The 26,341-nt window shown below is 43.0% G+C and overlaps 1 protein-coding gene across 8 annotated transcripts; it reads right to left on the bottom strand.

The window, feature by feature from the left end:
• Positions 1-1,018: 1,018 nt before the first annotated feature.
• GCNT1 (glucosaminyl (N-acetyl) transferase 1) lies at positions 1,019-25,978 on the bottom strand. Of its 8 annotated transcripts, none has more exons than XM_028748670.2 (4): positions 24,987-25,483; positions 19,058-19,105; positions 6,405-6,465; positions 1,019-3,353 (listed from the first exon to the last, which is right to left on the bottom strand). In XM_028748670.2, the coding sequence occupies exon 4, from the start codon at positions 3,279-3,281 to the stop codon at positions 1,971-1,973; it is 1,311 nt and encodes a 436-aa protein (XP_028604503.2). In that variant the 5' UTR covers positions 3,282-3,353; positions 6,405-6,465; positions 19,058-19,105; positions 24,987-25,483; the 3' UTR covers positions 1,019-1,970. The 8 variants fall into 8 exon arrangements, with proteins under 8 accessions (XP_028604503.2, XP_077792107.1, XP_028604501.2 ...); XM_077935981.1 differs by having other exon boundaries at positions 25,167-25,483; XM_028748668.2 differs by lacking the exon at positions 19,058-19,105.
• Between the last annotated feature and the right edge of the window lie 363 nt (positions 25,979-26,341).

Raw genomic sequence — 26,341 nt, 5'->3', positions numbered from 1 at the left:
GTCAGTATCAGGTTTAAGAGCTCATACACCCAAAATATTAGGTCTGAAGTTCATTCACAGGCAGAAAGAGCAAGAAAATGGTCGTGAGGTGGTTGTAGAGATGTTATGGCCTGCAGCAGCATTTCCAAACCTAGGCCCTCCAGGCACTTTGGACGACAGCTTCAATCAGCCCCTGCTCACATGGCTGAATGGTTGGCAATGGGAACTGTTGGCTGGTCTGCAGCAAAACTCCTTAAAAATGGCACCTGAGCAAAAGGCACTGGGGGAAACAGATGCAAATGCAGGTTATTTGTAACCAGTTCATAATGAGCACAGTTCGTATGCTCTAAAGAGGAAGGCAGAGCAAGAATCCCCAAAGCAACCAGACACCTGTGCCTAAGGTTGATTCTGCAAACAGCCTAGCATCCTGGCCACTCGACTGGGGGCTAGAGTCAGCAAAATGTGACCACACCTCCTCTTTGAGAAAGTGAGCTATGTTATATATAATAGGAATGCTGGTAGGTTTCTAGATCCCATTCTAAACTATAATTTGCTTTCTCCTTTTGTCTTCCATAGAAGATTGCTGATTTTTTTATACCACAGTGGATATAAAAGAGCAGTGCCGAAATATTACTGTTACAGAATTATACATAGTATAGATCAAGTGTTATGGAACAAGGACACTTGGGAACACCTGAATCTTCAGTGGGGCATTTAAGTCCCCTCTGAATCACATGCATATCTTCAAAGCAACTCCCCAAAGGTTTAGGAAAAGATTCCCAGAGGCTTTAGAATGGTATTAGCTCTGAGAAGGGCTTCAGGCTGTAGGAAATGCAATCCATATTGGAGAAGACAAGGGCATCAAACCCTGCCTAAGATTCTCACACCAGATCTGAGAAGTGAGCCTATGTAAATCATACCATGCCAACATCTGCCTCACTGACCTCACAGAGGTTTTTGAAAAAAGGAAAGAAAAAAGAAAATAGGTTACACCAGCAACTATTCTGAATGTCAGGTTTTGCATTTCACACTCATGCCATTGAAGAAAACTGTTTTAATTTATATTTAAGGTGTTCAGAAAGTCAGGACTAATATTATTAAGTTACAATATCATTTGAATGAAATATTCCAAGAGTGTATCAAGCAACAAACAGAAGATATTGTATACAATGAAGCATTTATACTAACACAACAAGGCACATTAATATTTCCCTGAGAATATTTTAGCCAGTAGGCTTTTGCTGCATCACTTTTGAACAACTACAAAATGTGTTAAGAATACAGGCCACTATTAAAATTTATGCATAAAAATACATTTTGTGGTTTCTATGAAGTATGCTAATACAAAGCTGCTGGCAGAGTTTTAAAAAGCTTCATGGATTTTCAACAAAAGCAGGATTTAATTATTTGGCTCTAGAGATACTTGAGCAAACTGTAAATGTGAACTCTGCAGAAGTTGTGGCTTTGGAATTTCTCAGTTTTCTTTTTATTTGTAAGTATAGCCCTGCTAGAGAACCCATGTTCTATCCTATGATGCCTGCTCACTCCTGGCCCCTCCCTCCCTTCTAATTACCATTGCTTCATAATTAATTGGGGGTGGGTGCCCTTTGTAGCTGCACCAAAAAAATGAGAACACTGCTTAGATCTCTAATAAGATTCTTAAAGGCAAGGGAAGCTTTAGTCCAGTTTAACTGTTATGAAGTGCTAATGTTGAAAACCTGAGCTCTTTGTTTCCAATAACCATACCAAATGTTCTGCTGTTGTCTATTACAAACAGAATGCATATGATGGGAATCCTTTGGGAACAGCAGAAAACCAAGACAAAGTATGTAGAACAACATAATCATCTAGTAAACATCCTACAAGGCTTGTTAAAAAAGACCAGCAAGGCAGGTGGAAGAGAGGCAAAAGTTGCACCGCACACTTCATCTCTTATATTTTTGACATCCTTATCAGAGGGAAAGGGTTTGTACCATGCAGATGGTTGCACTTTAATGACTATGCTGATACAGTGCTTTGTCTCTTAAATACTCCTCCAAGCAGTGAACTGCAAAGGGGTCAAAGTCAGTGTCAAACTTGTTGGCAAAGAAGTGGTGTTTTCGTAGCATCCAGTTCAAGTCTCCCACTCCAAAGACACACACAGAGCGGATGTGAATTCCATTACAAGGTGGGTACGGAGCACCCCGGGACACATCCCCCTCAAAGTAATGCCACTTAACAAACCTGGCAAGAGCATTCATGTCAGAGACATCATATTTGTCGCTGGCAGAGACTGCACCTGGAACCTCGGGAATTCGCTGAATAGTAGCCCACAAGTATTCATCAGGACTGTAAGTATCTTTGGCCCATTCGATAAAAGTAAGGATTTTGTTGTTCTCTAGGACATATTCAACAAACCTCCGGCTAACAACAAAGTAAGCACTGCCAGAGAAAATGGGTGTATTAAGAGGTGGACGTTGTTTGTCTATTCCCATATTCTTCACTTTGCCATCAACAACTTCATAATGCTTCTTCCATCGTGTCTCCTTGTTTGAAGGCATTTTCTCGGTTTCCAAACTATTTTCACCCTTGAGAGCTTTTAGTTTCTCTACTATTTCTTGGTTAGTCTTGATAGGAAAATCCATACCACAAAGATTGATCAGGTATTTCCAGCTTGCGCTCCTCCTGTAGAGATCCTTCATGCAGTTGAGGTCTGCTTGCACTCTACTCCACGAAGCATATACTACACTCTCCAACTGGCTGGCAACAAAAACATTGTCAAAACATGAAGCAATCCCCTTCACTGCAGCCAAGAAAGACTCGGGGGACTTCTTATCAACATGAATGCAGTAATAGTTTTGTGGTGCGTAAATCGATCTCAGAAGTCTATCAAACATATTAATTTTGTGATAAATTACTATCGAATATGCTATGGGAAACTCAGCTTCTTCTTTGCTCAGAGGCTGCATAATATACTTTCGCCTCTTAATAAAGGAGTTGCAGTCTGTTGTCATGTTGATGTAATCATTTGGAGTTGGTTTCAGGCTCTTTTTAAAAGAAACAGTTAAGAGCTCCAACTTCACTTTCTGAATTTCCTCTGGATCTCCCTGCAATATCTTGGAGCAGTTGATGTTACTATGTGGGTATTCATCAGTTAGCTCCAGATGCCCATGATGTATGTAGCTTGGCTTTTGATGGATTTTGATAAGGGACAAGGTGCCTGCTGTAAAAATCAACACCAGCAGAAACTTGAAGCGTAGGTTATGACAGTGACGAAGTTTCCTTCTCAGCATTTCAGAGTGTGTTTGGGACCTCCCATGCATCTAAGAGACTTTCTTCATACGCATGATCAGGATCCAGCTTCAGAGCCTTCTGTCTGCATTTCTCAGAAGTTCCTAGAATAGTGAAAGTACACATAAATTCTAATGAAAAACTAAATTCTGCATTTTTTATCTGTGTCACAGATAATCTGTGGAATGTTAAAGGTGCAATGCTTATTCACTAGTAGTTCTGTTGTGTCATTGGCATGTCCAGTCCAGGGCCAGTCTAGGTCAAGGGTAGCCAACCTGGGGCTGTCTAGATACTATGAACTGCAAATCCAATCAGCCCCAGCCATCGTAGCCAATAGACATGGATAATGGGGATTGTAGTCCAAAACAACTGAAGGGAATCGTGTTAGCTATCTTTGGCCTAGGTTGTTGTCTCTCTCTCTCTCTCTATATATATATATGGCCACTTTACACATTATGCTGGGACCTCTCAGAAACATTTGTCATCTCATAGTCCTAATTAATTTATAGGAAAAACTTAAGGTATGCTACATCATCTGTTCTGTTTTATATCTGCTAAAATCATAAACATTTTAGTTACAAAATCATTCTAATTATCAATGGCTGAACAACCTTCGGGCTCTTACTGCAAGTTTACAATCTAAAAATTAGAGACAGGGAAAGAGGAAGGTAAGTAAGTAAAAAGGAACAACAACTGATTTGATAAGTTTATTATTACATTTCTGTTCTGCTTTTCCTCCAAGCCACTCAAGGAAGCATATAAAGTTTGTGTACAGAGCAAGGCAAACAGGTAGTGAGTGGCTCAAGGTCGCTTCGCTTCACGGTTGAAGGGGGAGCTGAACTTGGCTCTTCTTGCTCCTAGTCAGACACTCTAACCATTATTATACCTCTTACCCAGAAAATATCACATGAATTAAGGACAGTAGAAAATAGAAGATTAAGAAGCTGCTTAAATAAAGACAAAGAGGAAGCAAACTTGATATCAAGAGGAACAGACGTCTGAGCACAGGATGCAACTAAAGTGATGGGGGTGGAGAACTTTGACTGGTATTTTAAAATACAACACATGTGGTGATGTGGGAGAGGGAGGTAAGAAAAGAGAAACCAGTGAAGGCGCAAAACTACAGAAAGTCATACAACCTGACAATAGTTACTCAGAATCCTAATTCTGTTCAGTCGATTTTGCTCTCTAGTAAGCCTACACAGGATCAAGACTGAGCCAGGTCATTTTGCTGCTAGAGGCAAAAGAAAGAATGCCGCCCTCAGCAGCCCCCTTCCCTTAGTCATCACCTGAGGTGACTGTGGGGGGGGGGGGCAGTTGAGTGAAAGGAGGCCAGAGAGGAGCAGATGGTGAGGGGTCGGAGGGGAGGAGGCAAAATGCTCCTCAGAGGCCAGATCCGCTGCCCCACCCAGCCTCATGGGTGGGCTGGTCCTGCACTGGGATGGATCTAATGCTGGTTCTGGAACAGACCTGTTGAAATTAATGAACTTAACTAACTTAGGTTCATTCATTTCAATGGGTCTACTCTGAGTAGGACTAGCACTGGTTACAACCCAAAGGACTGCAACCCTAGACACAAAGTAGCTGCAGTAGTTTATACTGGATAGAAGCAGTGAAGAGAAACTAACATAGAATTGTTTAACTGGTATAGTTTTCAACCTTTCCTTTGATATGTTTCCTTTCATATCCAACTGCAACAGTTGTTGTGGCCAAAAGTCAATCAGCTGCATGATCACATGTTAAGACTGAATCAAGCAAATGGATAACTCCCATGAGTAAAAGTAGTAGGTCAATGGTGGATGTAAGCTGGCACAGAAGACCAAGTCCTTTTGTCTAATTAAACATAAATCTGAGATTTCTCATGGAAATAAAATACTAGGATCTTTAGGGACAGGCTGAAATCTTCTGATTTTAAGGGACTAAGCAGCTGACAGTGCATGTCTTCAATCTGTAATTATTGTTTTTTTTTTAAAGTATCCTAGCATTACATTTGACACCACAGAATTAACAGTGATTTAAACTGAAAATCTACAAAGAAAGAGAGATAATGAAAGTTTTCTGAAAGCCTTTAACTTAAAAGATGGGTGCTTGGCTAAACATTAATGTTACCTTAAACAAAAGTTTACATTCTTTAGAACCTCTAATTATATTCTTATTGAATCAGTCTGAGAAAAAGATCACTTTTCATCAAGTTCCAGCAGAAGTTTATAGCAAATAAACAATCAGCACAGAGAATTAGGTATCATTCATTTTACCACCAACTCATTTATCTATGGTAACATATATTCCATGCACATCTAGGACCAGAAGATCCGAAAGTAGCCCATGAAGTCCCATTTCTGAAGCTATCAAATGTGGCTGCTGCCCCAGGGGGGCTGTCTGGCTGTTCAGATTATTGCCCCTCCACCCTTGCCATCTTCATCCCAGACCACAGAGGTGGTGGCGGTGAGCAGCTTCTGGTCTCTGAACCCACACCTGCCCTCTCGCTCACGGTCACCGCCCCTTTTGTGGCAGCTGATTTGGAGACTGGGGGAGGGCTTATTCAGAAACCCCGTAAAGAATCCTCCACTCCACAGCTTCAGACCCAACCTCCCCCCCCCTCGCTTTCATGTGAGGGGTCCTTTGTTTCCCACCCCAACCTGCTGTCTGGCCTCTGGGAGATGATTGATATGCACCTAGAGGTGCCTGAAGGTTCTGCTGGGAGCAGAGGCAGACAAAAGGGTCATGGACAGGTGTTGGAGGTGGTTGCTCACCGGCTGCGTCCCCTTCTTGGGTGGCGTATCCCGGGACGCCAACGCAGAACCCTTGTCGTTCTTGTGCTGCTCTTCAGGCAAGGCAGAGCAGTCCTGCAGCAGCTCCTGGCCGTTTGCCACAAGCCCAGGGACGGCCTTGGAGCTTATGGCTGAGACGGCAAGGAACGAAGGGAGCGGGGTGGCAGCTGGGGGAGGAAAGGAATTTACCATGCCACTCAACCAATTTTTGGACCGAAAAAACAGAGTGTGGCGATTATGTGGTGGTGACAATTATGCAGTGAATTATGGTACAACTTTCAGTCTTGGGAAATATAAGGTTAATTTACAGAAACTGACTAACATGTTTTTACACCCCACTGCCCCTTCCTCCTCCTTTCTTCCTGAACAGCAATCAGGGTTCACCTTTGTTTCGCCCCAGCCAACATCCTGAAGAGACCACTGTGTCAATTTTCCAGGCAGAGACCTGTAAATGATGAACAAAGTCCTGGTTAACGGTCTTGGCTGGAGTTAGTGCCATGAAGTCCACACTGTTCAACTTCCTGCTAGCAAGGTAAAGAGAGATTGATGAAAGACTCAACTGTTGCTACAACACATAAAAAGCAACCTGGCTATATTAATGCCCCCTCCCACCCTGCTAATTTATACTGACTTCACTGCCACATTCTGCATACTTTGGGTTTAATTCTGATGACAAAGATGAAACACAGAGATGCCAATCTAATTTGGCCTTCCTTGTAATCTCCCAGAAATGTCAAGGCACAGACAGGAGTAAGGACCCCAAGGTACATCCTACAAGAAATAAAATGACTGCCTGCTCATAGAAGAATACTTCATGGGGAGGGGGAATGTGATTTTTACAGCAGCATGTGAAAGAGCAGGTGGTCTGATGTCTCAAGAAGGCAAGGAAACACCTAGCAAAAGATTTGAGTCACAGGATAGAACATTGTAAGTAAGAAGAAAATTGGAAACTGATCTGCTTACCAAGTAGTGTTCACAGATTTTGCCTGTGGCAAGTGACATGCTCTCCTTGAAATTCTGGATCTCCTAAGTCAAGAACAGGGTGTGCATTTTGCTTCACACATAACTAGAGAATCCTCAAGAGCAGAACTGTAAGTCACATGCTCTTCTGTGGCTTCTGCTTAGTTTTCAGGCCCAGTTTCAGAGCTTACCTCATGAACATGGTCTTATAACTGAAGTACGACTAATGCCATCTTGAGCCAAACAGTTCCCACTTGGATTTCAGTAATCATGCTGAAATGCAAGCTTAAGAGGGGAACAGAAAAATGACAAGGAACAGGAAAAGATATAAAGGAAAATTATAGAAGCATGCAAGGGCATGACATTCTATGAACAGGAAAATGGCATCTGTGGTTTCTAGCAGTAAGACCATATCACAGAGCGTCTTGCCTATATATGACTACAAAAGGAGAGTGTAAACAGAGACTGAGGTTCCACCCTCTGATCGCTTTCCTGGTTGCTTGCTGTAACCTTTCCTGCTTGGGCAAGAAATAAAACTTTGCTTTTAGAGAGTTCCCAGGTGTCACTCCTCATTGCTAGTGAGTAAAGGACTCGGCTGTGCAATGGACCTTGGCTGGAGTTTCCTCACATCAGTGGTAGCAAGCAGGGAACCAGGGAAAGACCAACAGAATGCATGATGATTAGGAGGCTCCCCTGGCACTTTTGGTGCCAGGAAAAAACATTCCTCTTCTCTCAAGCCTTTGGCTGATTAAAAAATCTAGGGGCTTTTAAACTGTGTGTGAGGAGGGTTATTGCTTTTGCTACTATGGTATGTATTTTTGTGTTATATTGTAATTCCTGTGATCCTTGGATGAAGAGTTGTATAGAAATGAAGAGGAAGAAGAAGATGCAGCAGCAGTTGGGAAAAAGCTGAATGACCATGATTCTGCAAGTCACAGGGCTATGCAGGATAAAAATGGGGTTTCCAAAGACTTTTAAAAGGATTGTGCTGGGTGCTTAAGGTAAAGGTAAAGGTACCCCTGCCCGTACAGGCCAGTCTTGACAGACTCTAGGGTTGTGCGCCCATCTCACTCAAGAGGCCGGGGGCCAGCGCTGTCCGGAGACACTTCCGGGTCACGTGGCCAGCGTGACAAAGCTGCATCTGGTGAGCCAGCGCAGCACACGGAAACGCCGTTTACCTTCCCGCCAGTAAGCGGTCCCGACTTATCTACTTGCACCCGGGAGTGCTTTTGAACTGCTAGGTTGGCAGGCGCTGGGACCGAACAACGGGAGCGCACCCCACCGCGGGGATTCGAATCGCCGACCTTTCGATCGGCTTTAACCCACAGCGCCACCCGCGTCCCAGACGCTGGGTGCTTAAGCACTCCCTAAATGTTGTGCTGCTGCCACAAACTTTTTTGGTCCACTATACAGAAAACCCAGCAGCCTTGGACACTGTCAAATCTTTCATTCAGTTTGGGTTCAACAGCAAACTCCAACTCACATGGCATAGTAAGATATATACTAAGCCTGCAACATGCTGGACCTGAAAGGCATTTAAATCTGAGCTTGCATTTTAAGTATGACTAAGGGAGAAAACATTGGGTGTGTGATAGGAATTTTATAGTCTTTAGATATATGGTAATGTATCATACATAGATCAACACAGGAAGACCAACCTGGAACCATTTTGATTCCTAAACTGACCAAATGTTTTCTCTGCAAAGTCAAACTGGAAAAGTCTCCCCATTGTCTCTTTCCTCACAAGTCCTGTCTCAAGGATATGTCTGTTTGAATAAGGTGTGAGCCTGTGACCTGGCCCAGGAAATAAGTATTTTACCACTACAAAAGAATGGCCAGGCTCCCCGGGAAATCCAATCAAGTAACTTGCCAGACAGGAGATAACTGTGACAGGAGAAAAACAACATTTAAATTTCTGTGATGTAGGTGGGATGTATCTGAGGGGTGGTCTTAGATTACACCCCTTCTGTGATGTATGCATAATGTTTCTGGGGGTGGTCTTGATCTAGAGAATGGGAATTTCAAAAGTCTTTATAAGGTCTTGCACACCATCTTTCTGGGTCCTCCTCCTCTCCTGCGTGTGAGGGAGTACCCTGTTGCAACAGATCAATAAAGATCAAGCTTACTAGCTGCTTTGCTTCTCAATATTCTCTGGTTGGCCTCTGTTATTTTCTCCTACCAATAGGGAACCTATGTAAGGACTCTATATGGGCTCTTGGATACCCCATAAGGGGAAAAGGGCATTATTTTTATTTACAACAGATGGCGACCACGCACGAAGGGACTTTTGGTTACCCGGATTCTGGAAGCGAGGAAGGACTGGTTATCCAGCGCGCACCAGGCAGTTTGCCAGGAGGAATAACCAGTCTTCCATCGATCCCAGGGTCTGGAAATAACTGGAGGTTCAGCGGGGCTAACCAGAGGAAGCAACGCTTGATCAGGCCGGCCTTAAACAACCAGTCAAGAGATCGTGGGATCACCAGGAACAGCGCATGCGGAAGTGAGTATTAAGTAGGAAACACTGGTAGTGGGTTGGGTTCTCTAAACCACAGCAACCAAAATTCTTTAATTCTTCCTTTTCCCTTCAATTCTAAAATTTCTACTTTTTTCCTCATCTAAAAATTGCCTTCTCCTTTCTGTCCCCTCGATCTCAACACCAGCCCTAGCCCTTCGGAGTATGCCCAGGCAAAAAGTTGTGTGTGACTTCTTTCATTTCCCTTCTATGCTGACCTATTCCTTCGGAGTTTTGCCCAGAAAAAGGTCGTGCTTTTTCTTCTGTACTGAAAACTATAACTCCCAGGTGCAGCCGCACCTCTGCCATGGCGATCTTTGTTAGAGATGACCTGTGAGCAGAGAAAGCAAGGGCACCTGATTCCTTTCCTTCTTTGTCATTTCTGAGTCCCAATCTGGCACTGCGCTACGCAAGCGTCCAGTAGGAAACTCTCAGGTTAGATTGTAAGAGGCAGGAGGTTGCTGTGGGCTCCCTGGCTGAGTAATGACCAAAGGGGGGGTTTGAGATCGCTGACCGCACTGTTAGCTTAGTAGCCAGGAAAGGCCAACAGCTGTACCAGCCTAGTAAGTCAGGCCAGACGAACGGCGGTGTGTCACAGTACTAATTCTCGGAGTTGTCCAAATTGAGTGTACTGTGGGTTATTTATTGTGTTTCCTGAATAGTGGGGATAAAACCCCGACTGCAGTATAAAAGTAAAAGCTAGCACTATTAAAATTCTTAATAAAATGGGTGCACCTCAATCAAAAGAAAAATAGTCCTCAGACCCCTGGCGTGAAAGAAGCCCAATTGGTGCTTACTTCCCGCTTGGACTCTGACAATTTGTGTTTAAGAAATGCTGTGTTTAAATTTTACTTAGGTAACATCCAGCAGCTGCTTATCTTAAATGTGCCATCTAAAATAAAAATGCAAGCTTGCTCCAAGTTCTAAATCTAAGAAAGCCATGTTGAACCTTATCAATCTTAAACAAGACAAAAATTGAGAATGAAGTGTGCAAATGTTTGTTATTTGAGAGAGGCTCTAAAAGAGTTTTTCTCCCAAGTGGTAAAATCCTGTATACGTGCTACTTGTGTTCTGAAAGGAGGATTACCCCACCTCCTTCCTCTAGTTTAAGTGAGGAGAGTGATTTTAAGTCTAATGGTAAATGATGTTGTGTTGTAACTTTTGAGTTTGTGAGTACACCTGTGTTCCAGTCTATTTTGGAACGCGAAGTTAACCTAATGTTTCTGCTGCAAAAGCCTAGTTGAGCAAAATTGCTGTCTCAAGCTAAAATGCAGTGTATGTATTTCATTAAGCACATGCCTATGAAAGTATGGTGTTCTTTCTAAGAAAATTGTTATTAAATGTAGAGGCTTCCATGGCCAGCAAAATTCTATGAGTCCAGTCCAAATATCAGTCTCTATAAGACTTCCTGGCCTCTTTCTTAGAAAATGCCCCCCCTTGTTTCATTCTGTCTCTCTCATATTTTTTTTCTCTTTTCTTCTCCTTCTTACTTCTGTGCCAAGTAAATTTACTCCCGAGTAAGCTTCCTTTAAAGGAAACTGCAGGGGGGGGGGGCATAGATTAGGCTTACTATTCCTCTGCAAGTTCAGGAAAAATTGTTCACTCTTGTATTCCTTTTAAATCAAATCTATGGCTGTTTTAATTATGGGTACTTTTATTTTCCTCTTCCTTAGTACATGATAGGCGCATGGTTTGTGATAGGCGCATGGCTTGTGATCTCTTCCCCAGTTGTGTCTGTGTACATAAGTATGTGTGTGTCTCTCTGGTAGTACAAATCTTGCTATGAACCCTGTATTTTAGGGTTGGACTAGATGACCCCAGGGTCCCTTTCAACTCTCCCAATTTGTGGCTGTGGGGAAGGCCATGTGTTTGCAAGCATTGGAGGGTAATTCTTAAATTCTGGTGAGGTGATGTGTTGAAATTCAGCCCAGATTTGCTCTTTGTTTTTTTAAAAGGTGAGAGGTGAAAGCTGTGATGTTTTGAAGCAGAACTGGTGATATCAGGCATTTGAGTGATTACAGTGTTTATCATTTTGTCTATTATTTTGAATACTTGAATTGCTGAGTTTCTCTTTTTTGTTTTAAAAATCTAACCCTATTTTAAAAATCTACTCCTTACCCTTCCCTTCCCTTATTCAAATTCTAATTTAGCCAAAAGATGCAACATTTTCAATAGTATAAAAGGTTTGCTGAGACATGAACTCTGCACATGCACAGAGGCTAGATCAGCTTACAAAGTGAGAAAGGAGGGGGGAGAGAGGAGGTTTGGAGAGGTGGGCTGCAGGGAGTTCAAAGCACTCCCACTGTGAGTTCCTCTCTTGAGTAGTTTGCCTCCCCAATGGGGATTTAACAGTTTTTTTTTTTGTTTGTTTGTGTATATGTCTATGCATTTTAGGAACAGCATTTCCTGGCAGACTTCTCACATGAAATAATTTTCTCTTTTAACAGGATATGTGAACCCCATTAACAAAGTGTTTGTCCCTTCTTTTCTCCCACAGCACAAATGATAATGAGGGGATGCAAACAGTGATTTAAATACTCTATAAAAAGTAATTGCATTTGTATTTCTTTTCGTCTTTCTTACCTTAAAGCCAAACAGTCACTTTCCTTCTGTTCAGCAAAACAAGTCTGAATCCCTGCTATATTAGTTTATTTCCCTCTATCTCTTTGTGGCTTTGACACTTTTTTAGGTTACAAATAATTGTTCATTTATTAATCAGTTTTTCATTGGGTTGTTAGAATGCCAAAACAGGTTACTTCAGGTGACTTCAGGTTTAAACAAAAAACAAATTGTGTGTCTTAGCATTTAATTATCTTTGGTTCCTCATAGGTCATTGTGTGTGTGTGTGTGTGTGTGTGTGTGTGTGTGTGTGTGTGTGTGTGTTTTACTTTGGGGACATGTCCATCACATGTTGAAAGTCATTTTCATCAAGTTCTACTTATCAGATAGTACATGCTGAATTTGAACCTTTTTTCCATTGTTTTCCCATTTTTTTTCAGTCCAGTGGTAATCTGTGTGGTTTTGATAATATCTTATTATTATTTAATAATAATTCTTTTCTAAATTTGATGTCTTTGTGTCAAGTATGTTTTCATCTGACTGGTAATCTAATTTTTTGCTTTCTTTTTTATTTTTTAACCTTTGTTGTATTTTTTACAGTTCTCTTTCTATACACGTGGAGTAATTTTTTATGTAATAATATGGGGGGGAACAACAAAAACTAAGTGAAGGAAAGCAAACAAACTTAGCAGATAATAACAGTAATTATATGAAAATGTGATAATAATATTAAAATGAGTAAAATGCTTAACATGCTAAGATTTTATTATTTGCAGCTAACAACTCAAGGAGATTGGGGGGGCTTTTGCCCCTTCTTTTTCTAACTGTCTTTTAAGTCCCTAAAACCCCCGCCCCCTTACAGGATGTCACTTCTACAGATGTGTTACTACAGACCTATGATGAAAAAGCTTCGCCACCACCTGCAGCAACAGACACCAAAGTTTTCAAAGTGCCCACAGCTATCTTCTTTCAAAGGATATAGACTGACGGGGGAGTGGGGCTGACAAAGGGGGGAGGAGTTGAATTGCAAGGACATTTTCTCACCTTTGAACCTCAAGACTGTGCTCCAGCATTGAGAAGATACATGTGTAAAAATATCACAATTGTCTCAAGATATGCAACTGATACTTAATTAGTTTATTTTGTATTATGTGTTATTACGTAAGGATGTTGAAATGTGTCTGATAGTGTGTTATTTCCACAAAGGGGGGGCTATTTTTGTGTGTAATTGTTTTTATGTTTAATGTCTTATTCCTTACACCCCAGTGGAGGATTCTCACACATTTTATACTTTCTAATAGCTCACACTATTGTGTAGTCCAATGTTTAGATCAATTTATAACCACATTTCATTGTTCCACCTGGCACTATGCCAACCTTCCCTACCCATTTTAAAAAAATGTGCCAAAACTTGCTTTACCAAGGAGAAGCTTCTAAGAAACATGAAGGTGGATATGCTTTGGTTTAGCAGGAATGATCCCTTATAGACTTAAATTGACTTATTTGGACAACTGCCCTTGTTAAGAATGGTTTTCTTTTAACAGATTGGTTTGAAGAGTTGAGAACCATGGGGCAAGAAAAATTCAAATTGGACTCAGTTTGAATTGGGCAAGTGTATCCAGGCTGCAATTAGCTTTTTGGTCCTTTAAGTGCAAGTGAGCAACTTCCCATGAGTGCAAGACCACAGCCTATAATAAAATCCCATAGCTAAAGGCCAAGGCAAAGGCATCTCCCTCACGAGATGCCCAAACCTGTGCCAGCTATGGTGAATGCCAGGCGACATGGTTAAATGAAAGCCCCGAGGGGATTCAACAGACAGGATGTGTTGCTGTAGCACTATGTCAGTGTGAGACCACAGAAGAGCTAGCTTGACACCTGAGAAACACACAAAAATGGCGAAGGACAAAACACCAACTGCATTTTTCAGTCATTAGTGGACCTTCCTGCTAGGTGTAAAGCATAGAACACTATTGAGTAAATAGTCTCTCCCAAAGTGTTAGAATGCCACAAGTAATTTAGTAGCAAAACGCAACATGTGTTATTTTTATATGATATATTTATACAAAGACATCCATTTACAACATACGATGTTATTATTTGTGGGGCAAAAATTTTTAAGAAAAATTCTAGCCCCAAAGGGGGGATAATGTGATAGGAATTTTATAGTCTTTAGATATATGGTAATGTATCATACATAGATCAACACAGGAAGACCAACCTGGAACCATTTTGATTCCTAAACTGACCAAATGTTTTCTCTGCAAAGTCAAACTGGAAAAGTCTCCCCATTGTCTCTTTCCTCACAAGTCCTGTCTCAAGGATATGTCTGTTTGAATAAGGTGTGAGCCTGTGACCTGGCCCAGGAAATAAGTATTTTACCACTACAAAAGAATGGCCAGGCTCCCCGGGAAATCCAATCAAGTAACTTGCCAGACAGGAGATAACTGTGACAGGAGAAAAACAACATTTAAATTTCTGTGATGTAGGTGGGATGTATCTGAGGGGTGGTCTTAGATTACACCCCTTCTGTGATGTATGCATAATGTTTCTGGGGGTGGTCTTGATCTAGAGAATGGGAATTTCAAAAGTCTTTATAAGGTCTTGCACACCATCTTTCTGGGTCCTCCTCCTCTCCTGCGTGTGAGGGAGTACCCTGTTGCAACAGATCAATAAAGATCAAGCTTACTAGCTGCTTTGCTTCTCAATATTCTCTGGTTGGCCTCTGTTATTTTCTCCTACCAATAGGGAACCTATGTAAGGACTCTATATGGGCTCTTGGATACCCCATAAGGGAAAAGGGCATATTTTTATTTACAACAGAGTGTATGTGTATGTCTGCCTACTGACAATAAAGCTTCACCACTGTTGGAGTGGGCAATGGCTTTTACATTTTTAAAAAGAAGTGGCTACTCTTTAACACATAGTGGATCTTGATTTTTCATGTTAAAAGATGCAAAAGAGTTCAGCAATAACAAATCCAGCATCAAGATTTTTAGTTCGGCTTAGCATGACTGAGCGAAAGGACAGGTTCTGTGAGTGAAGACTGAAGCTGCAGCCTGACTTCTCTGGTCCTGGTGCTGCTGCTGCTGCTGCCCCACCCAGGGCTGTGCTCTCTTCAACCTGGGGCTTGTGATCTGTCTCACTCCGGACAAACCATGGGCTGTAACCATTTGTGGTTTGTCTGTGGGAAACAAACCATGAAGACAAGTTCAGGCATAATGCTAAGTTGGTTACACAGAATATTGATCTAGATAGGCCTTTGGTCTAATCACGTCATCAGCCTAGTAAAATGCCAAAGAGAAGAACTGTAGCAGCACAATGGATGTGGAAAGGTTGAAAGGTTTTGAAGGAAATGACCTTAATAAAGAAATGATAGAAAAGCAGGAGAACCACTACATTTCCTCCTAGTAGATAATGGATACCTATAGGCTACATCCTACGTTGTCCTACTCACATAGGTGATGCAATTGATGTAAAATCCTTCTTGTCCAGTTCCTGATCAATCCTCCCCTCACTATCTCTCTCTCCCGCCCTCCCTCTTTCCATATTGCTGTCTATCAAACTCCTATTCATGTGCTCTTCCCTCTGGCTGGGTAACCATAAACTTCATTGCAGAATACAAAGTCTGCTAGAAAACTTAGAAATTAGGATATGCTGTGGAAATTAGAAGTGCTATTTGAGAATCAGATGGGCAGAGGAACCTAGAAAGAGGCCAAATCTTCTGTTTGGATGATTGATGGCTTTGTCAATGCAATTACAACAGCAATCTTATAAGTACTATATTGCTATCTTATTTTGAATCAAAATGTAGTGATCTAGAGCAAAGTTCAGAATAACATTATCTTCCATATGAAGAAATTATGTGCTTTGAATGAAGCACCATACAACTGATTGATTTATTTCAGTTACCGTCTTAAATCTGTGGTCTTTATCACTGGTCATTCTTTATTCCCTGACTTTCTGGGTTGTTAATGAGTGACCCCTGATTAGATAACCACATTAAACACAAGGCTGTTCTTTCTTGCCTTCTCTTGCATTGTTTTCCTGTGTAGGATTCACTCTGGGAAATGAATCAGTGGGACCTTCATGGTGGAACTATTCTGCCTCCTCCACATCTTTTTAAAGAGGGACAGATAAGGGGTGTCAAAAAAAAGAAGGTTGTTGAAAACAAAACCCATACTTCTAACGTTATTCCCTGCCTATGTGCAAATCACACCTTAGAGATACCGGTTAGTTTAATCAGGAATCAGAATGAAGTCACCTGGTATTAATTCAGCTGCAATCAACATAGTCAGAGGTAGTGGGTGTTGCAGTTCAACAACATCTGGACTATATATATTTCCAACCCTGAATTATAGGAACCATCCTGTGTTATTGACCATCATTTTTAACCTATTAATTTGCATAGTTTACAAAAAACGCAGAGCTGTAGTTACAAGAAAAGGGATTTGTCTTTACTCTTGCATAATAGGATCATTTAAGCAACTTAAATATGGATTCCTTAAACCTTATGTTCTTATTGCATTTTAGAAGGCTTTTCTCAGATTAGCCCTATGACCAACTAAATTTAATCTTAAACTCAGAAAAAGACATTATAGTACTTTAATCCATAGTTAAGTGTCTTTGTAGAAGCGTTTGGGGTGTCGTTTCCTATTTAGTAACATTAGGTTTTTTAAAAGATGAAATAAATATGAGCTAAGCTCTAAAGGATCCTTTCCATTATCAAAGGTGCCCAGTGCCCCATTTGTATTCACAAAATTTTGCAATGCTGTGAAATAAGATCTAGCAACTATTCAGCCTTTCTTAATAAACCAATGCATCCATAGAGCTTAAACTTATATGGAAGGCCTAAACAACATGCTATGTTAATCACAGTTTTAATTTTAAATTCAGAAAGGCAAGCTTCATTTTGAAGGAAATGCAGCCCGCCCCCCAAATGGTACTTTCAGGAGCAAAGAGGCAGTCGGGGGAATTTGGGGGAGGAAATTGGTGCCAAGTGTTCTGATTTTAATCAACACCATACTGGGGCCCAGTGGCTGCTTTACCTTAAAAAGAAAGAGGGTGAATTAAAAACCCTTTAAAAAAATATTATTAAATTAACATGTGGTTTGACACACACTCTGCCGAAAAAGAGATAAAAGTTCAAAATAGAGGGCTCTGTGTAACCGCCCTGAGACCTACAGGTATGAGCGGTATATAAATTCAATAAAATAATAATAATAATAATAATAATAATAATAATAATAATAATAGGTTAAGTTCACTTTTTATACATGATATTCGATACATAACTTTTCACTTTAACTTCCAGGATAGTCAAGCTTATACAGAAGGAACCATTTAAAAAATGCAATAGGAGAACCAGAAGAGAGCCAGGATGGTATATCTGGGGCCAGGGATATCTTTGCCCAAATCCCTGTTAAAGCACAAAGTGCACTGGGTGACAATGAATACTAAGACATAAAACAACGTTTTTAAAAAATGGGACTGGGATTGCTTGGGAAAGCATGGAAAGCATTCAAAAGGCATATATTGTGAAGGGAACAAAACACAAGCTGGACTGATGTGATCAAACTCGTTGTCAGAACTTACAAAGTTCTTACTTCATCACCAAAAGCTTCACCCCCCCCCCAAGCAGTGCCATTGGAGTGCTGGGTGGGGTGAAATTCTAGACCTGCAGCTTTCAATATGCAAAGTCCAGCTTCCCTCCCGGTCATTCTTGTTATATGGTGTCCTAAATAATAGTTGCAGGGACGCGGGTGGCGCTGTGGGTAAAAGCCTCAGCGCCTAGGGCTTGCCAATCTAAAGGTCGATGGTTCGAATCCCCGCGGCGGGGTGCGCTCCTGTTGCTCGGTCCCAGCGCCTGCCAACCTAGCAGTTCGAAAGCACCCTTGGGTGCAAGTAGATAAATAGGGACCGCTTACTGGCGGGAAGGTAAACGGCGTTCCGTGTGCTGCGCTGGCTCGCCAGATGCAGCTTTGTCACGCTGGCCACGTGACCCGGAAATGTCTCCGGACAGCGCTGGCCCCTGGTCTCTTAAGTGAGATGGGCGCACAACCCCAGAGTCTGTCAAGACTGGCCCGTACGGGCAGGGGTACCTTTACCTTTACCTTTAAATAATAGTTGCAACAGTTTGGAGATAGTTTCACAGAAAGTCAGTTTCCCAGAAAGCCAGATGAGCCACAAGTAACAAGATGAAAGGAGAAGGAAATGAGTCAAAACTTGAAGAAACAGAATCAAGAGTAGCCAGAAAAAGATAAGGACAGTGACGGAAGCAGAAAGGAATAAAAGGAAACTGGATCATGAGTCTGGAAGGTCCTGAAAGAAATTATTCCTAATGACCAGAAACTGGGAAGTTCATGAGGTCGGAACAACGTCAAAAATATACAATCTGCATGTGAGAAGAAAGTCTATACATGTAAATTCTCTATGCAGGCAGGGGGAGGGAAATCATCCAGCCAGCAACAGCAAACTCAGGATCTCCCACCCCTCAGGTGAGTAGGAGAAGCATGCCAGAGCAGAAAGTGGATCCCAAGACCAGAATTCTAGTCTCTGTGTGTAGGTGGATGGGTATACTACAGTCTCCAAAAAAGAGGAATAGATCAAAATATCCCCTTTCTGAATTCAAGGAGAAAAGACCAAGGGTGAAAAGAAGTGCAAAACATGTTGTTTTCTTTTATGGACAAGGAGAAAAATGACACTGACCAGAAAAAGAAAGAAAGAATAACCAGGATGTAGTAAAGACAGAGGAAAACATACATAGAATCATAGAACTGTAGAGTTGGAAGGGACCCCTAGGGTCATCTAGTCCAACCCCTGCACCAGGAAACATGACAAAAGATATTTACACATTCCAATGTCATTTATGCACATATCACGGTAGAGAAAGATGAGTAGCTCTTAAAAAAGCTAGTTATCATATTTGAGAATTGATGTTACCTTGGCAGCCTATTAAAAAACAACTATAGTGCCCACCATTAAACTTGAGGATGAAATATGCACTCACATAATTTTATGTCCAGGAACATTAGAACAAACCAGTTTGAGAGTACACCTTGTGGAAGAAAAAAGAAATTGCCACAAATCAACATGGTTTAACAAATTATTATTACAGACAGCAGAGACATTCTTGGTAAGGAATTGGTTCCAGCTAATTAAGGAAATGCAATTAATTTTGTTGTACTTTTAAGGTAGACCCGGTACAAGTTGTTGGTTGTTGTTGCTGCTGAAGTGAAATGTGGATTAGACAGCGCTACTATAAAACATATAAGCAGCTGCCTAAAAGACTGCGTGCAAAAGGTATTAGGAATGGAAAGACAGTGAATAATGCTGGTCAGTGTTTTCATTAAGTGCTGCTGATAACACACTTTTAACATGAAACAGAAAGAGGGACTCTTAAGTCTCTTATCTCTTAAGTCTCTGAATTCTTAAAGACTGAAGAGCCAGCAGTGACTGAAAGAGAGTTAAATTCTTTAGGCTACAATACCAGCATCACTCTTTGATATAGTAAAGGTAAAGGTACCCCTGCCCGTACGGGCCAGTCTTGACAGACTCTAGGGTTGTGCGCCCATCTCACTCAAGAGGCCGGGGGCCAGCGCTGTCCGCAGACACTTCCGGGTCACGTGGCCAGCGTGACATCGCTGCTCTGGCGAGCCAGAGCCGCACACGGAAATGCCGTTTACCTTCCCGCTAGTAAGCGGTCCCTATTTATCTACTTGCACCCGGGGGTGCTTTCGAACTGCTAGGTTGGCAGGCGCTGGGACCGAACAACGGGAGCGCACCCCGCCGCGGGGATTCGAACCGCCGACCTTTCGATCGGCAAGCCCTAGGCGCTGAGGCTTTTACCCACAGCGCCACCCGCGTCCTACTCTTTGATATAGCAGAACTTATTTGTGAATAGACACGACTAGGATTGCACTATCAGTGTAGAGTGCAATCCCTAGAGTAGCCATGCATCCTCATATTGCACATGGCCAAGGGCTTATACAGGCAGCAACAATTTTAGGTACATCCAGTTGATGCGCGACTGCCAACATGCGGGTCCTTTTGGACCTGGAAAGGGGCAGAACAGAACGGGGTGGATGGGGGTGGCACGCTTATATATGTTCTGCTGGTGTGTGTAGGAGCAGAACTCCTGTGCAAAATGATCACCACCTATAGTAGCTTGACTTAACAGTGACTTGCCCTTGACTCCCCAGTTTTGTTTATGGCTGAGCCAATATTTGAGCAATATTATTCCCAGATCATGCTTTTAATATGCTTCAATATAGCTAGTAACAAACTGGCAGGAAACTTCCTTATATCTAATTTAGTATTGTCTACACTGAAAGCAGCTCTCTAGGGTTTCAGACAGGGTCTTTCTCAGTCATTCCTAAAGACTGAACCTGTAATCTTCTGCATGCAAAGCACATGATCTGCCACCAAACTGGCAATTCTTGAAATATTGAGGATTGCAAGAGAAAACTAAAATCCTGTTACTATATGGTAAAAAAGGGAGGAAATACAAAGGTAGGTTTTACTGACAGAATGATGACTTATACATAATAGCATTGTTGAGACTGCACTGATTATGACCTTACACAGCATAGCATGCACTGTAAGTGTGATTTAAGTGGTTACTCACAGCATTATGGGATCATTTCCTGTGCCATCTTCTATTAGTATACTTAACAATATTTGTATATAGAATCTATAAGGGTGAGGGAAATTATAGGGGTCCTTCTCAGCTGGGAGGTAGAGCACCCATAAAATGGTGGAAAGACATCACTGACGGCATCCAGGCAGGAGAGGCAGAGTTAGGGGAGTGCAACTGGTTCAGTCATACTGGATGCAGAGCCTTGGTGCCACCACCAGGGATGCCACAATCATGATTTAGAATGGAGTGCGACAGGTGGAGGGGCGCTGAATTTTGGTGCTGTACAGGGCACCGCTGAAATTTGAGACCCCAAGATCCACCACTGCACACAGGGACAGATCGAGGCCATGATGGTGCCTGGGATATGGCCATAGTAATAGAAATCTACACAGATAACATTTTGTCATAATTAATACTATGGCAAGGAGTTCTGTAGGATCTTTTTGCCTCTTAGAATTCCAAAATGAATTAAGAAGGAGATTATGCACTGTTCCTTCAAGCTGGTGAGCATTCACTTACGAACTTTCCACAACTAATCCTGGGCATAAAAGATGTCCTGGTTATTATTAGTATTCATAATTCCGCAAACTAAAAGAGATAATTTCCAAAGAATGATGGCTACTAATTGCTCATTCGCGTTTGGCCTGGGCCAGTCAGGATCATGTAAAGAAGGACAGCTTCTGCAAGATGCCACACCATTGTTCTAAAAAGAATGTGACTGGAAGTGCCAAAGAAAAGTTCTTACAATGGGGGAAAGCTCCAGGGAACTCTTGCAAACATTGCTCTTGCTTGAGACAAATAAGATTATACAGACTTGAAGTTTATGAATACAGCAAAGAACAGTCATATAATAAAACAGCATGACAATATAACCTCCTTTAAAAGGTAGTGTTTCAGAAGGGTATTTGTTCATTGTGAAAAACTGGGTGGGACCAGACAGCAATCATAAACTATGCAGCACTGTTACTGATCATCCCTTTGTGATTTTGCACAATATTTGTATTCATAGAATTCTTCCCTGTGGGGGACTTCCATTAAGCCCTATTGGTGTTCAGTCTCTCTTCTTGCCTATGGGGCTGGCTTAACACCCTGACAGGAGCTCCACTGAAACAGATGGTGGCTGTGTAGCAGGAATGAGATGACAATCAAGGCTTCCACTGACACCACCTTATTAAAGTTCCTGAAAAGAAACCCAAGCTTACCCTGACCATCCCGCGATGGCAGGATAATTACTTCTTACAAATTAAAAAGGAAGAGAAGAGAATAAGAGAATTTTAGCAGAAAGGATAAACCAGCCAAGAGCTACCCAAAACAGAAAAGGCCTTTGTGCCTCGGCACAACAGCTTCTATGTTCTTGGCGAGCCTGAAATCTGTTACCTCCAGCCTTATTTAGAAGACCTGTTTGGAACAGCACAGATTCCAAATGGGCCACTCACACCCCTGTTTAAAAGCCACCAACCCCTCCTCTTTCTTTTAAACAGATACCCTTTTCAGAACACCCTAGAAAAGGAGGCCTGAGGCCAGATCAATCCTGAATTGCCTGCTCATGACTGCTCATCATAAACAGCCACAGATAGTCAATGGGGAATAGCTAGGTATCTGCTGTCCTTGAGCACCAGGGATGCTATTTAAGACTGGGGGCTTCAGTTGATGGGAAGTAAGGAAACAGTACAAGTAAATAAATAATTTTTAAAGCATGTTTGCTTATACACATGCACATTTCAAGTTAGCACCCAACTTTCCCACAAGGTAGTGAAGTAGTCAGTCCTCAAGAAAGTCTCAAGAAAACTTAAACAGAGAACTTCCACCACTTTTGTACTCTGAAGGTTTGCACAGTATTTTTAATAGGCTGGAAATGTGGCAACCTCTTTGTCCAAGAGTGTTGCATTACAGATCAAACAGAATCATTCATCAGCTGCAGCTGCTTTCTTATAACAACTCCTCCTGAAACACCTGTGTGAAGGTATGTTTTAAAAAAGAACGAACACATATTCAACATGCTTCAGGACCTGATGGATAGCTTTTAACTACACTTATGCAACTTAAATTACTTTCAATCATATTTGCATTTAAATTAAGTAACCAGCCCTGATGAAAGCTGCCAGATCATCAGTAATAAGGGCAAGGGCATCGTTTATGGTGTACAGTTTGTTTTACCAGTTACATATTGAGCAGTGATTGTTCTAAATAATGGGTTAGTGTATCCACAGTCCCAAATCCTTCTGGCTAATTTGAAACAAAAACATCATGGCTATCTGACCAATGCCGATTACACTGCTCTAAATTTAGCCCCCCTCCCCATTTTATTCTACATGCCAGTGGGGAGTCCCAGACAAAAAGAAGTGTGCGGAGCAAGTGATGCAACTCTAACTTTTGTACAGGAGGCTATATTCCAGGCATGTGCAGGTGGAAAGTTTCTACATGTGCGTACACACCCCAAAAAACCCCCACATTATCTCTCCAGGTTTCATCCAGATAACATCACAGTTCAAGGTGACATTCCAGCTCAGAAAGAGTCCCTGAAAAGGTCACACAGCAGCAGGGCCAGTGAAGCGTGAGGTCTGAGGAGCTAGGGGCTGGAGGAAGTCCAGAGGGCTGGACAGAGAGGCTGCGTGGATGGAGTATATTTGGTCCCTGGGCCCAAGATTGCCCACCCCTGCCCTAGAGCATTCTACACAGGGCAAAGAAAGCAGATGCCAGGCAAAGAACAAAACAAATCCAAACCTGGCATAGGCTAAGATCAGGGGTCAGCAAACGTTTTCAGCAGGGGGCCGGTCCACTGTCCCTCAGACCTTGTGGGGGGCCGGACTATATTTTTTGTGGGGGGGGGGGGAATGAATTCCTATGCCCCACAAATAACCCAGAGATGCATTTTAAATAAAAGCACACATTCTACTCATGTAAAAACACACTGATTCCTGGACCGACTGTGGGCCGGATTTAGAAGGTGATTGGGATTTAGAAGGTGATTGGGCCAGATCCGGCCCCCAGGCCTTAGAACCATATTCAGAGGCCTGAGGGGAAACATTTCAACCTCCCAGGACACTGGTTTTAAGAGGCTGTTTTTCAAAAGAGAGATTTTCCAGCACTGAAGGACAAAATTATGGTATCACCTGTGGTGTGAATAGTTCTCATTAACATGTTAATTAGCTGACCAAGGTAAAGGTATCAGTACTGCTACTGTGTGAATGCTCACTAGTCTTATTTTACATATATTTAAATTTTAATGTTAATTGTCAGTTTTCCTTTTTTACACTGTGATTTCATCAGACCTCACAATATGAGGATGTTAGACCTACAGCCATGTGCATATATATTCTTGCTGACTTCAGATAATACATACATCATGCATCTCACAAAGTGGCCTCTAGTCCATGAAAGTTGATGTTATAATAAACCTAAGTTAGTTCTTGGTATGAGCTTTCGTGTGCATGCACACTTATTCAGATACCTGAAGAAGAAGTGTGTATCTGAAGAAGTGTGCATGCACACGAAAGCTCATACCAAGAACTAACTTAGTTGGTCTTTAAGGTGCTACTGGAAAGAAAAAAAATTTTTTGTTTTGACTATGGCAGACCAACACGGCTACCTATCTGTAATTATAATAAACCTGTTAGGCAGCAATCCTAACCCTCCATACCTGATACAGATAGGTAGCTGTGTTGGTCTGCCATAGTCAAAACAAAAAAAAATCCTTCCAGTAGCACCTTAAAGACCAACTAAGTTAGTTCTTGGTATCTGAAGAAGTGTGCATGCACACGAAAGCTCATACCAAGAACTAACTTAGTTGGTCTTTAAGGTGCTACTGGAAGGAATTTCCTCCATACCTGAGTGCAGGTCCCACTGAATTCAACAGGACTTAATTGGCTAGGGTTGCACTGTGAGTTGCTAAAGCTGACTGCCTTGTTGATACCTCGCCAGAAATCATTCAGCAATGTAGGGCCTGAACTGAAATTATGCCGGCAGGAACATCAAACAACCCATACATATGAACTCAAGCAAAACAATTACAATATTTGGGAGGGGGGAAGACATCCTGCTGTTAAACCAGAAATCCATTTTTGAAACTTTTCTCTTTCAAAGGAGCCACTTGCCTCCCCCCGTGTTCCTTTGCCGGCTGATAACGACTCTAGTTCGAAGAGATACTGGCAGGGAGTTCACGCTTATCAAAGCCTCCCAGCCATTTCCGAGCACACCATTTGCACCCAGTTCCCCTTTCTTTTTAGCAGGAATTCCTCCCTGAAAGCGGCTTCCCCTCCGCCCGCTTCAAACCCAAAGACAGAAGCGAAGCTTGTCTTACCTGTATAACCTTTCCACTGATAATCGTGAACGTGTGGAAGAGCTTTTTAGAATTGAATGCCTGAATCAGATCCCTCCCCCCCGGAACACGTGAAGCTCGGGGTGCAGCAAGCAAGCAGATGCAAAAGAGCTGAGGATCGCACCTCCCTCGCCCGCCTAGCGCAACCCGCTGCGCGCCCACCTTCTTCCGCGGGGCTCATTCCCTGGCGGCGCCTGGAGGAGCGCAGCGGCGGGAGGAGAAGGCGCACGTTTAAGTCCGATTCGTTTCCTTTCTGCGCGGAGGCGGAAGCGCGAGCCTCCCCGCGAGGAGAGCACGAGTTGCGCGGCAAAGGGAGCAAGCCCTCCCCGAAGTCAGCCGGCCGCCAGTGGCGCGCATCCTCGGGAGACGCCAGCCCAGAGCCAGGAGGGCGAGGCGCCCGGCTCCCCGCTGCACCTCGCCTCTGGCTCGGAGGCGCCTCCCCTCCGCCACCAGCTTCCCCCTCGCCGGGCCTGGAAGCCCCTCCCCGCCCAGGAGCCCAGAGAGCAGCCTTGCGCGCGCTCCTGGCCGCGGAACCCTCCAGGCGCGCCGCCGCTCCCGCCCAGCTACCTGCCGCCGCCGCCGGGAACCCCGCGCGTGGCCGCCTTGCGCCAAAGCGGGGCGGCAATCCTGCGCGCACTTACCGACTGAGCGCCTCCAAGGAGGCAGCATTTGCTCTTCTATCGCGGCTGACAACACGGTCGTAGCGAACACGGAAATACCGTTAGAACGACGCATTAAACAACAACACCCGAAATAAAACAGCAACAGTAGATTCCGCCAGCTGTGCATTAAATCGCAAATGCCTGCTGGGCAAATGGAGCGGCTTTTACCTTGTGCCTCAAAGTGGCCATTGCAGGGGGAGAGCAATGTCAGGCCGAAGAGAGGGCGCAATCTGGAGGCTCCTTCCCCCTGTGCTGTGCCTTGTGTGCCACCTGGCTAGCAAAAGCTAACGTTGGGGCAAAAAGAAGGGCATCTCTGGTTGATCTTAGTAGCTAGGTGGGCACTGGGCAGAGCTGGTTGGTGCCCATTGGGCAGGCAGTTGGAAGCACCGCCAAGGACAGGCAGAGCCGCCCACCAACTGGTTGTAAGAAGGCTGGCAGGTAGAGGCTGGCTAAGGTTGTTGGCATGCTGCCCCTTTCATCCTAACAGTATTGCCCCGCCTCTGCTGAAGGTGGGGCAATACTGGAGAAGGTCTCCTTCAGCTACCTGGGCTCAAAGTCATTAGGGGCACAATAGGACCAATACTTTGAATCGGGTCCAGTAGTTCACAGACAACCATTGCAGAGATGTGATGATCAGAGTACAGTGGTACCTTGGGTTACATACGCTTCAGGTTA

Source organism: Podarcis muralis, chromosome 11, assembly GCF_964188315.1.
Source record: "Podarcis muralis chromosome 11, rPodMur119.hap1.1, whole genome shotgun sequence".
Taxonomy (NCBI): Eukaryota; Metazoa; Chordata; class Lepidosauria; order Squamata; family Lacertidae; genus Podarcis; species Podarcis muralis.
Note: the sequence above shows the minus strand (reverse complement) of the source record. Positions and strands in the feature narration are given on the sequence as shown.

Bases quoted from the DNA above. Each gene is read 5' to 3' on its own strand.
- GCNT1 (XM_077935983.1), bottom strand. From the start codon at position 3,281: ATGCATGGGAGGTCCCAAACACACTCTGAAATGCTGAGAAGGAAACTT.